The sequence below is a fragment of the Pimephales promelas genome, chromosome 8 (genome assembly GCF_988280905.1).
Source record: "Pimephales promelas chromosome 8, fPimPro1.hap1.1, whole genome shotgun sequence".
NCBI lineage: Eukaryota > Metazoa > Chordata > Actinopteri > Cypriniformes > Leuciscidae > Pimephales > Pimephales promelas.
Genome location: NC_142776.1, coordinates 6250352 through 6262532, shown reverse-complemented (window position 1 = coordinate 6262532; position 12181 = coordinate 6250352). Strand labels below are relative to the sequence as shown.

The following is a 12181-nucleotide window of genomic DNA, read 5'->3' as shown; positions in this document are numbered from 1 at the left end:
GAATGTCTAGACGGGCTCTGGTAATGTCCACTCATAGACATATACATACGTCGTGTATATGTATGATGTCCACTAAGCCTAAGGCACGTAACTTGAGCCAACGCTCTGGTTCAGTTGCTAAGCAACGAGTTTCAGACGCACAAACGTGGAGGCTGTTGGCAAGGCGGTAGAGACGGAAATCCACATTTAAACCTCAAAATAATAAATATTCATAAAAATGTCTGGCACGTCTGCCTCAGGGGGCATCAAGCACCCTACCCATAATCAAATTTCGGAGCTCCGAAGAAAAATTCAACTTCTGGGTAAGTTTTTTATTACAGATTTCACCAATTAAGCTGAAACCTAAAACCTGCTTAAAGCTACACTGTGTAACTCTTTTAGTTTATTCTTAGCTAAAACACTTAGCTCTTTCAAAAATATATGTGCTCATTAATGTATATTTACTTCGTTCAAGTAACTGACGCGAAACAGACGTTCCGAAGCTTTGCGAGATCCCCGAAGCGCAGATGATTCGAAACTATGATTCGAAACACTGATCCGAAGCGTGATTCAAAACACTTGAGTCACGTGACTACGGTTAAATGAATGTTTTTCTCTCTCTGTCCACTAGAGGGAGAGACAAGCGCATATTACGAAAGTTCTCAGTCTGAAATCAAGAAGAACAGTGAAACCATCTTTCAGCTAAGACAAGAGAATAAAAACCTGCGCAAGAAACTGTCTGAGGTCAGAATTATGAACACACACACACACATATATGCGATGTTAAAACATAACCATACAATTTAAGTAACGTAATAGGTGTATTTAATGCATATTTTGGTCATGGTTGTCCAGGGAGATACACAAGCAACCAAGGATGTTTTGCAAAGCTGTGGGCTGGAGAAAACATTCAGGAACATGTCTCTTAAGGTGGGGTTAAATTAACCTTTAATCAGTTATTTTAAAAACTTTTGTGTGACTTCTTTCACTTTTGTTTCAAATTTTTGTTGTCCAGTCAGCTCAAAGGTTGCTGGAGAAAGAGGTGTTTGATAAAACCAAGAAGCTGAATGCTATGAAACACACCACTCAGAAACAGAGGGAGCGTTTAGAGGTCTTGAAGCTCCAGTACCAGAAGATGAAGCCACAGAGCAGAAGCCCTCTGCCTGACAAACAGAAACAAGAGGAGGAGGAAAAGGTAGAAATTGTCTTTTTTTCCCTGTGGAACACTGGTGAATCTTTCCTCCTAGATCAGGTTTCCTCCTAAAATCAAAAGGAAAAAAGGCAGTAAGAAAATTAAGCCTTTTGTCCAGACAAATAATTTTGGTCCAAATTTTTCCTTACTGTAATTTACAACACAAACAAACTAAATATAATCCTGTTTAAAACCATGCCCACAATGTTTTATTATTACAATTATTATTATTATACAATTTGCGGGAATATGATTTTTTTGCACACCATTATGAGAATTACAGTAAAGAAACTCTGCCAATAAGTCATTCTTCTTGTGTAAAGTCTTCTCCTATGTCATGATTAGTGGTAAGCAGAGTGTTTACCCACCTTGCATTGATGAGCACAATTAAATACGTTAGTTCAAGCAAGAAAATGAATGAACTTGTGTGCTTGATGTATAGAAATTGCGCATTCTGGAAAACCGACTGGAGAAAACGCAGCTGAAATATCACGAAGCACAGCACATAACGCGAGGATACCTCAAACTGAAGGACCACCTACAGGTATCTGAGAAAGAACAGATGATGAACTGAATTCATGTACAGACTGACACAGTACACACAAACCACATAAACCTGCTGAAAATTCAGCTTTGAACACTGGAAAAAATTACATTAAAATAGAAAACAGTTCTTTTAAATTGTACAGGTGAGCATAAGACTTATTTCCTTAAAGGGTTAGTTGAACCAAAAATGAAAGTTCTGTCATTAATTACTCTTCGTCTTCAGAACGCAATGAAGATATTTTTATGAAATCTGAGAGCTTTCTGTCCCTCTATGACAGCTACGCAACTATCACTTTCAAGCCCCAGAAAGGTAGTAAAGACATCATTAAAGTAATCTATTAAAATGTATTTAATCTTTAATAAATAAAAAAAATAAATGATTAAATTAAAGAGTGCTTTGTTTGTGCAAAAAGCAACAACAACATCATTTACCACCGTATTTACAAAAAATTGCTCTCGTGAACGTGCAATGGAGATTATTATTTTGTAAATAAACGGCTAAATTGTGTGTTTTTTTTGCACACTGTGGAACTCTTCAACCTTTATAATATATTACCAAAACCCATTGAGATGGTATATCGACTTGCAATAGGTTGAATGACGCGTCTGCCGTATCCTGAAGGTGTCTGTATCGCTTTTACTAGCACTTTGTAACTTCGGGTTTCGGGTAGGAACCCAAGCACAAAAAGAACTACAAAATTCAACCACTTTTCCGGCATATACGTCACTTCCCCCACCACCCCAAACTTCCTCAGATTCTGTTAGTGCTCAACTCGCGTTTGATTGCCGTCTGTATGTTTTCGTCAATGGCCGAACAACACCTACAAGGAAGAAGGCAACGGTTTTATCAGAGGAAACCAAACAAAGAAAAGCGAGTGACAAATTAAAAGCCAGGACGAGGATTAACACATTGGTCCAGCTTTCGTTTCGCTCGCTGGCGTGAGCTAAACCAGCAATCTAAAGACATGGGAGGCTGACCGGTTGACTTTTATTTGCAACATTGCTGCGGAGCTTGTGGCCTCTAGGGACGCTAGACGTGAAAGTTACAGGTCGAGCGCCCCTAGTGGCCAAAGGTTCCGCAGTGTGGCTTTAAGTTGAGGATAAACCAGTGAAGACACATGGATTACTTTAATGATGTATTCACTACCTTTCTTGAATGAGGTAGTTGCATAGGCTGTCAATGGAGGGACAGAAAAATATCTTCATTTGTGTTCGGAAGATGAACGAAAGTCTTATGGGTTTGGAACCACATGAGGGTGAGTAAATGATGACATAATTTTCATTTTTTGGGGCGAACAATCCCTTTAAGATTAAAAGCGACCTCAATCTTTTAAACAGCATGGCAAATAAACATTTAGGATTATCCTCTTATTTGTTTCTTCAGGAAGAAAGTCTTACATTTCAACCACAGCTGGACAGGTTGGAGGCGGAGATCCACCGGCAGACACAAGTGCTCAAAGAACTGCAGGTCATGAACACTGACGCTCACTTGTCAAAGGATGCAGCCAAGGTAAAGACAAAGCATTTAATGTAATGAGATAATAAAGGAAGCACAAGTGTGCCATGGTAAAGGTTGTGCAAGTAATACTTCTCATAAATAATGGGGTGTAACTCGATCTGGTGTCCAGCCCAAATTTCCTCCATTGGCCTTTATCAATCAGGGCCTACTAATAAGAATCCTCATGCTTTCATTTGGCTTTATCACTCTCTCTCCTCTCCACCTAGCTTGTGTGTTTGTTGAGCGTACTGGCACCAGTGTTCTGACAGTGGATGCTGCACACTTGGTGGTTGAGGGGAGAACCCCTGATCTGATTGTAGAGTGCTTTGGGTGTACAGTAGTACATAATAAAATGCTATATAAATGCCTCATTAATCGTTAAGGTGTGTGTGTGTATGTCCAGGCTGTGCTGCAGTTTCAGGAGGAGCAGATGTACAGAGAGCGCAGAGAGCGAGAGGAAATCCTCTCCCGCTACAAGAAGCAGGCGGAGGAGAGGACTGATCAGGCAGAGAGGATGAAGAGAGGAGTGAGCATCCTCCATCACACACCAGCTAATAGAGCCAGACCGATATTATCAGCCGATATTAGGCATTTTCCATAATATCGGTTTTGGCAGTTATAATGGCCGATAAATGAATATTTAAAAAATAAAATAAAAATGGACAAAACACACTTTAATCATCTCTCCTTGGCCTTTTATGTTGAAAATGTATGTTTTACAATTTGCAGTATGATGTTATCTATTGCTAAATTATGGCTCATCATAGACTAGCTAACCACTAAGCTAGCTAATGCCACTATCATCAGTGGAAGACCACTAACGTTAACATTAATGAGCTTGGAAACCACAATGAACTTTTTCTGCCTAAATAAAGTAATGATTACTGTATTTATAACTAGCATATCTCTAGTTACAGTCTCTGCATTGTAAAATGTAAGTTATACTTGCGAGGAGTGAACATTTAGACATAGAGAAAAAGTATCAAACGGATCTTGTGCAGAAAAGTTAGCTTTTCTTTTACACGTGTGTGAAATCCAACAATATTTAATAAAAAAAAAATATCGGCCGATATATCGGAATATCGGATTTTAAAATCGGTATCGGCCTTCAAAATCCTTTATCGGTCGGGCTCTACCAGTTAACAATGCATTACTCTGATAAGTAGGGTTGGGTATCGTTTGAATTTGAACGATTCTGATTCCGATTCCTTGTTTCGATTCCGGTTACTAACGATTCTCGATTCCGATTCTTTTAAGAGGCAGGGTCAAAAAAGTTTAGCTAACCTTGCGAACCAACGGCCTTTCTGAAGGAAATACTCCTTCTGTAAAAATACTCCTTTTGTCACAAATTTTGCATTTTGCCGAGATTTCGTTATTTTTAGAAAAGTGAAGCCACACTTTGGATCGCCGACGTAAGCTACTCATGTTCGACTCGCGCGGTTATGCCAACACTTCCGGTAGGCGCTTCTTCGTTGGTGTTGTTCAGCGGTTTCTTCTTCCGCTCGGCGGACTGTGAATATCGAAACATTTTTTTTTTTTTGTGAATATCGAAACTAGGAATCGAAATTTTAACTTTTGAACGATTCCGGGAAAAACGAAAAGTTAGTCCCGGTTCCAATCGATACTCGATTCTCGATACCCAACCCTACTGATAAGCATAAACATATGTGTGTCGTACTAATAACACTTCTTATGTGAAGTGCACAGGACTGTTAGTATGCTGCAAAGCTCACAACACACAAATAAAACTAAAATTGACAATTCAACTATTTCTAATTATAATACAATACCGGTCAAAGGCTTGGAATAATTTCGATTTTGTAAAGTCTCTTATGCTCACCAAAGCTGCATTTATTTGATGAGAAATGCAGTAATATTGGGAAATATATCAACAAACATTCCTGTTTTTATTGTATTTTTTATTAAAAAAAAAAGACAAATGTTTTAAGTATACTGAACTTCTGACCTGTAGTGTATCTTTCTCAACATTTATTTTAGGCCGTTCTTTTCACTAAGCCTTCTCCGCTTGGCCAAAACTAGAATGATTTTGTGGAGTTTATTCAGCCAACTCCCCTCTGTTCCCCTTCCGTCTGTCACGTTTAGCCCCAGTGGGCGGCCAAGCACCCCGATGAGCAGAACAGCGAGGCTCAGCGCAGTGCCAACGCAGTAGATGAAGTGGAAGCCATCTCTACTTATGAAGAAGCTTTCCAGCAAATCAAAGAGGCCACTGGAGTCAAAGACTCACAGGTGAGAACAGACGACATTCAACAGTTTTCAGTGTATATGGATTACGCCTTTCAATGTTAATTCTGTTCTGTGTTTAACAATGTTTATCCCTGATTTCTCTTGTAATAGGAATTATGGGACAGGTTTATCTCTCAGGGACAAACACAGGAACATCTGGAGAAGATGAAGGCAGAAAATGAGAAAATATTGCTTCAGCTGAAGGAAGAGAGGAATACAAAGCAAACTCAGCTTCAGGAAATGAAATACTCTCGAGAAACTGAACTCTCAAGGTGAGAGCAGACATTGTTGGCTGTATGAATAGTACTGATATCACTTCATAATCACATGCTCTGTTATTGTGACTGAATTATAACATTATTGTCCTCGGTCAGCTCTCTAATTCTCTTCTGTGCATGTGTTTGGTTGTTTAGCAGCCAACAGATGCTACAGGATTGCGAGCGTCAGCTACAGCAGAAGCAGATGCGCCGTGATGCAGCTAAAGATCGTCTGGACAATCTCACGCATACACTAAACACTGTCAAAGCAGTGGTGCAGCAGCTCAGAGACAAACTACAGCACATACCACTGGTACTAATGAATCTGCTTTCACAGACGTGGCTTAAGCCGAGTCCCAGACTAAAATGCATGTTTGAGCTGTTTTAACTGAACTGTTTTAATATCTTAAAATTTGTCAGTGACATTGTTTTGTCTCAAGATGCACAACAGAAATATGTTTTTTTTTTCTACGGTGTGTTTATAAGAGCTACTTAAATGTCCTGATTAAACTAATGCCTTATCCTGGCTTAATCTAAGCCCTGTCTGTGACACCAGGCCTAAACACTCCATAAAACATGGCTTTTCGTGAACATAACCCTTGTGCATCCTAATGGACATTTTTGTCCTTTTCAGTTTTGTTTTTTTTGATCACTTTGCCTGTGTTAAAGCTAACTGCAAAAAAATTGGCACAGGTGTGTATTTTTATTGGAATTTTACTATTTCACCATCATTTTCTTAAAAAAATATTTTTTGCATTAGGCACCTTTTGGACAAAAATGTCCCCATTGAAACCCATTAAAACTGCAATTTTAAATCCCCGGTTCAGTTAACTATAAAATTATGCAATCTTTCTTAAGAGGCTTTCATTCTGATGGCAAGGCTTCACATTTTAATTTTTTTACTATTTTTTTATCAGATGGTGCCATTTTTTTAAGTTTGGCCTATAAAACAAATATCGCTTTATTTCTGTTTTCTGCTTCGGCATACTATAGAGCCAACTGGATAAATTATGCAACAATATTTGTGTGGGTGTGTTGGTATGGATGTCAGAGTGTGGTTAATATGCGTGTTATAAAAAAATATGTGTGTTTGTGTGTGTGCGCATGTGTGTGTTTGTAATACTGAGAGAATAACAAATCCAATCACTGTGAGCACCAGTGGGGTTTTGCTGGCACCCAATGGGGAAAATATGTTACTACGCCAAAACAAACTGTTACCGAAAGCTCATTTTTTGAGATATCATCCTCAAATTTGGAACACAACCTATTTAGATTTATGGCTTTGATTTTATTGCAGTTTTGATTTCAACCTGATTTATAAAATATATATTTTATGTAAAATATTTTTTATAAATAATTTTCATAAACTTACACCTATATAGCTTTTTTTTTTGGATTTACTTATTATTATTCTTTTACTTCAGCAATAATATGCAAAGGGTCTTCTTTAAAATGATACCAAACTTAAGTCTGTGCTCCGAAGCGTCACATTTTTATGACAGTTTTTTGACATGGACATTTTTGTCCTCTTTTTACCTATATGTAACTTTTTTTAAATTGATGCACAAGGGTTAAAGGGTTAGTTCACCCAAATATTTTTGATGAAATCCTGTGGCTCAGGAGAGGGTCCATTGACAGCTATTAAATTAACACTTTGAAGGTCCAAAAAGGTAGGAAATACATTGTCAAAATAGTACATGTGACTACAGTGGTTCAACCTTCATTTTATGAAGCGACGAGAATACTTTTTGTGCGTCAAAAAAACAAAATGTCAATTTTGTTCTTTATCAGACTCCGACACGCGTTTGCGAGAGCATCTCGGCGCATTCGTGACCTCACGTGCATCGTCCTCTGCTTGTAGGTCAAATGTCAGAACGCCAGCTCCACACACAAACACACACGCATCCTGGTGCTCTCATGAACATGCATTGGTGTCTGATATGAAATTACTGAATAAGTATTCTCGTTGCTTAAGAAAAATATCGTAATTTGTGTTCCAAAGAGGAACGAAGGTCTTAGGGGTTGGAACAACATGAGGGTGAGTAATTAAGAGATAGTTCACTTTGAAATAAATTTGTGGTATGTTTTAGCTTTACCTCAAGGGCATCCAAGATGTAGGTGTCTTTGTTTCCGCAGTAGTTTCAATTTTAATATTTTTAGGTCAAACCGTTCGGGTCTATCAGTCATATAATGGAGGTCTATGGTCACCACCTCAAAGAGCATGCACAGAGAAGTCCAAATTAAACATGATTTAATGACTCGTAAATGTAAGTACACATTGTTGGCCTAAGACACGAAACGAGCGGTTTGTGTGAGAAAACGAAAAGTATTTATATCGTTTAAAATACTGTTCACGCCCACAAACCGCTCGTTTCGCTCATTTACTAGTCATTAAATCATGTTTAACGTTGTTTAACGTGTATGTAGCTGAGCAGCGATTAGAAACGTCTGAGTATGTCTCTTGGTCTCTGGCAGACGAAGGGTCCGACACCACAGCTGCCTCCAGACTCAGAAGAACAAACACTGCAGCTGCTGTCTGAGGCTGAGCAGAAACTGATGCTACTAAAGGAGGAACTACAGGGCAAAGATCTGGCAACCATCAAGAGGGAGATGGAGGAAGAGGAGGTGAGGAACAACGATTAGTCAAGTTGCTGTTGTTGTATTTTGGCTTGTTGAAGATGTGTAACTAGAAACATTGACTGTTTTGTTTACTTTAGGAATGTCATATTTGAATTTTTTGGAAGTTGTTAAGTACTAATATTACTAATATCATGTTTATTTCATTCCTCTTTGCAGTTCCTTGTCAATATAGCAGGAAACCTACCCCAGTACAACACGCGCATTAAGTTGCATGAGGCCCAGAAACAGGACTCTTTTGATGGTGAGACACTAGCTCACATCACCATGGAATCTCATTTCTGCCACATCATGAACATCAAAAAATCATGCTCTGTTGAAATACCAAGTCATGAGATAATAAGTATGAATGTTTTGTCACAATTATGCTTATTTAATTTAAAGTCCCTGTGAAATCAAAACTGACCCTATTTAATTTGTTAGCACATATTACTAGGCTTGTGGTGAACAATTAATCCGTGCAAGTAAATATGTATACAAAAATTGTTTTACCATGGTAATCTTTAATCAAAATCGAAAAAGTTTCCTCCAGTCTGGAATGTTGGATGACGTAGGTTTGACGGCTTGGGTTGGGAAACGCTTGGCTTAACCACTCCCCTCAAACCGTTAGTCTGCTATAAGCGAGAGATGGAGAGTAAAACCCTGCCCTCTGTTCAATATTCCGTTTCACTTGGAAATACGTCACAGCACTAGAGAAAAGTCGTTTGCAACTTCCGGTTGACGGGAACTTTAAACTTTTTGCAATTATGACTTTTTCCTGATCGTGTACATTTTTACGCTAAACTTGACCTTTTATGTTATATTTTTGACTTTTTGTAGTATTTATTACTTTTCCTGATCATGTATATTATTTATGCCATAACTGACTTTTTATCTCACAATTTTGACTTTGTCATAATTGACTTTTCCTGATAATTTTTTTACGCCATAATTGACTTTTTATTTCACAATTTCAACTTTTTGTATTGACTTTCCCTGACAATTTAAATTTTTATGCCATAATTGACTTAATACTCATATAAGTTTCATAAGTTTCGTAATACTTATGAATTTTCTTGATAATTTAAATATTTATGCTATAAATTACTTTTTTCTCACAATTTCAATTGTGTTTATATATATATATTATCATTTATATAATATATATATATATATATATATATATATATATATATATTTTTTTTTTTTATCATTTAATGTTTTTTTTTATGCCATAATTGACTTCTTATCTCATATTTATTTCTTTATGGTGGAAATGGGCTTTCATACATGTATCCTAAATCTTAATGTAGCTTTTAGGGGTGTGAAATCCCCAAACACATTTCAGGATATTTATATTCAAGATATTTATATATTATATTTATATGGGATATTTATATATATATATATATTTTTTTTAAAACCCTCCTTAATAAAAAATCCTACTTAATGGTATTTTTTACAATTATTTTTATCTTGAAAAATATATTTTATCATTCATCAAAGTATAAAGAAAATATGCTATTAGTTTTTACTTGATAGTTACACCACATGACATTTGTTAAATTTAAACTTGGAACATAAAAGCCATATGAAATCAAAATGGAGTAAAAGATTACATACAGTATGTCTATACTATCCATATAGACCCGCCACTTATGTCCACCACCAGTTTGATTGGCGTGGCGGGGGGGTCTCTCAGTATAGTAGTTTCCTGCTTTTTTGTCCTTAGCCAATCACATGTCTGTATTACGTTTAGCAGACAGACCTGACACACACCTTACACACCTGCATGTCTTTTCTGTCAACAGATGAGGACGACAGCAGCGACGATGAGGGTGATGTCATCACCCGTGTCACCCTGAAGCAACAGTCGCAGTCAATTGTTGACACAAACACCAAGAGGAAGACTCACATTAAAAAGAGGAATAAAAAAATAAATAAATAAAGTTGTCCTCCGAAGAGGGGGGATGGAGGTGGGAGGAAAAAAAAAGAGGGGCAAACACTGATCTGATCCAGACACCAGGGAGTTCATCAACATTTAACATGATCAGATGTAGCTTTATCTCCCTTCTGTATGTGAGCATATTAATGCTTTGGAAAATAAATGAATTACTCAGTTGATGCCGTTTGATTTTAATACTGTAAATGTATTAGCTGCTGAGTTGTTTGTGCACGATTGCTTGCATGCCAGAAAACTCTTAACGTGACATCTGGTGATCTCAGTTCTCACATGACACACGTGACACCTGTTTTGAATATAAAGCCGAGATACAATCTCAGAACAGAATTTGAAAAATGTCCTGTGGATCCCTTGATCAGTGACATTTATAATGTTACAAAAGAATGCTGCACTTTTGAACTTTATATTCTTATCACAGCTTCCACAAAAAAAATTTAAAATAAATAGCAGCACAACTGTTTTTACCATTGATAATAATAATAAGAAATGCTTCTTCAGCACTAAATCAGCATATAATAATGATTACTGAAGACTCATGTGACACTATTGATGCTGAAAACTCAGCTTTGATCATAGGAATAAATTGCATTTTAAAATATATTCAAAATGAAAACAATTACTTTATATTGTAATATTTCACAATGTTTTATTGGGTTTTTGATTAAATAAATGCAGCAGCCTTGGTGAGCATAAGAGTCTTTCTAAAACATTTAAGACATCTTTTACTGACCACAAAGTTTTGAGCAGTAGTGTATAGTGTAAAATTAATCGATCATTCATTAAAAAAATAATAATCTAAATCCACAAGAAAATTAAGACTTAAGAGTTCTCTAAAGGCATTTACACTCTGTAGAAAATACCTGGATTTTATCAATGATTTAACATAAATATTGTACTTCAAATCGTGGATGTCCTTATAACAGAGATATTCAGAGGATTCTTTGTTGGCATAATAGTGTTTCCTCTTTTTAGAATTGTTTCATAACCAAACATGAACACAGACATTTTTAAAGTAGTAATACAGTGAATCAGTGAATCTCCTACAACATTTCCATGTAGGCTACAGGCCAGGTTCCCTGTATATGTAATTGTAAGTCCTTTCCTGACCTTGTTATATAACACTGGAGCCACTGAAGCAGAAAACAGTGTGACTGGCTGAGGTACACCAAGGTATGAGAGAAAGAGAGTGAGAGTGTGTGTGTATGCATTTCATTAGGCCTCAATCTGAAGCATGCACTTAAGAGATAATAAAGTTATAATCCAGGGTTCTTTTCTGTGCATGTCATGGTTTTTATCATCCTATTGTGCCTCTATTTCGGCTAATTATCAGCATTAATGAATCTTTATTCACAGTTTAAGTGTCAGCCAATTAGTTTTCTGTTCTATCTCTCCTAAGAAAATTATGTAAACTATCAAATATGAAATGTTGCAGTGCAATCACAGCCTGATATTGTAATGTAGTCATTTGTATTTCAGATATTCTGTATGCTTTGATGATGATACCTGTGCACGAGCTTCACATAAGACGAAATGCGAGTCATTTATTAAAACAAGCAATTTTCCTGTTAAGGCACATTTCGCAAATACAGGACACACTGTTGGGTAAAAAAGTCGCTGTAATCTTTACTGACATTGTCCTTAGTGATTACTGGGATATGGCATATTCGGACGGAACTGAAATATCTGAGAAACTCGGGTAATAATACCAAATTATACATTATACAAATTAATGTAGTCTGGCAACCGTGCGAGATTCAAGTCCACGCGGCGCGCCAACCGCACGATAACGTTACTCCTCGTGAGCGTCAAATATTTATTGTTTCCACGCCAAAAATGTAAAGACAAAAATGAATTTTGCTCATTGGACACGCGCTTGCTGTTCAAAA

The 12181-nt window shown here is 36.9% G+C and overlaps 1 protein-coding gene across 2 annotated transcripts; it reads left to right on the top strand.

Annotated features, from left to right (window-relative positions):
• Positions 1-129: 129 nt before the first annotated feature.
• odad3 (outer dynein arm docking complex subunit 3) lies at positions 130-10456 on the top strand. Of its 2 annotated transcripts, none has more exons than XM_089133805.1 (13): positions 130-302; positions 611-723; positions 835-909; positions 995-1174; positions 1614-1715; positions 3102-3227; positions 3619-3741; positions 5319-5462; positions 5571-5731; positions 5876-6029; positions 8192-8341; positions 8513-8597; positions 10144-10456. In XM_089133805.1, the coding sequence occupies exons 1-13, from the start codon at positions 218-220 to the stop codon at positions 10278-10280; spliced, it is 1635 nt and encodes a 544-aa protein (XP_088989931.1). In that variant the 5' UTR covers positions 130-217; the 3' UTR covers positions 10281-10456. The 2 variants fall into 2 exon arrangements, with proteins under 2 accessions (XP_088989931.1, XP_039519755.2); XM_039663821.2 differs by having other exon boundaries at positions 5873-6029.
• Positions 10457-12181: the final 1725 nt, after the last annotated feature.

Excerpts from the sequence above, each read along its gene's own strand:
- odad3 (XM_039663821.2), top strand. The coding sequence starts at position 218 with ATGTCTGGCACGTCTGCCTCAGGGGGCATCAAGCACCCTACCCATAAT. Across the intron at positions 1,716-3,101 it reads AACTGAAGGACCACCTACAG|GAAGAAAGTCTTACATTTCA; the intron begins GTATCTGAGAAA and ends TTGTTTCTTCAG. Across the intron at positions 5,463-5,570 it reads CTGGAGTCAAAGACTCACAG|GAATTATGGGACAGGTTTAT; the intron begins GTGAGAACAGAC and ends CTCTTGTAATAG.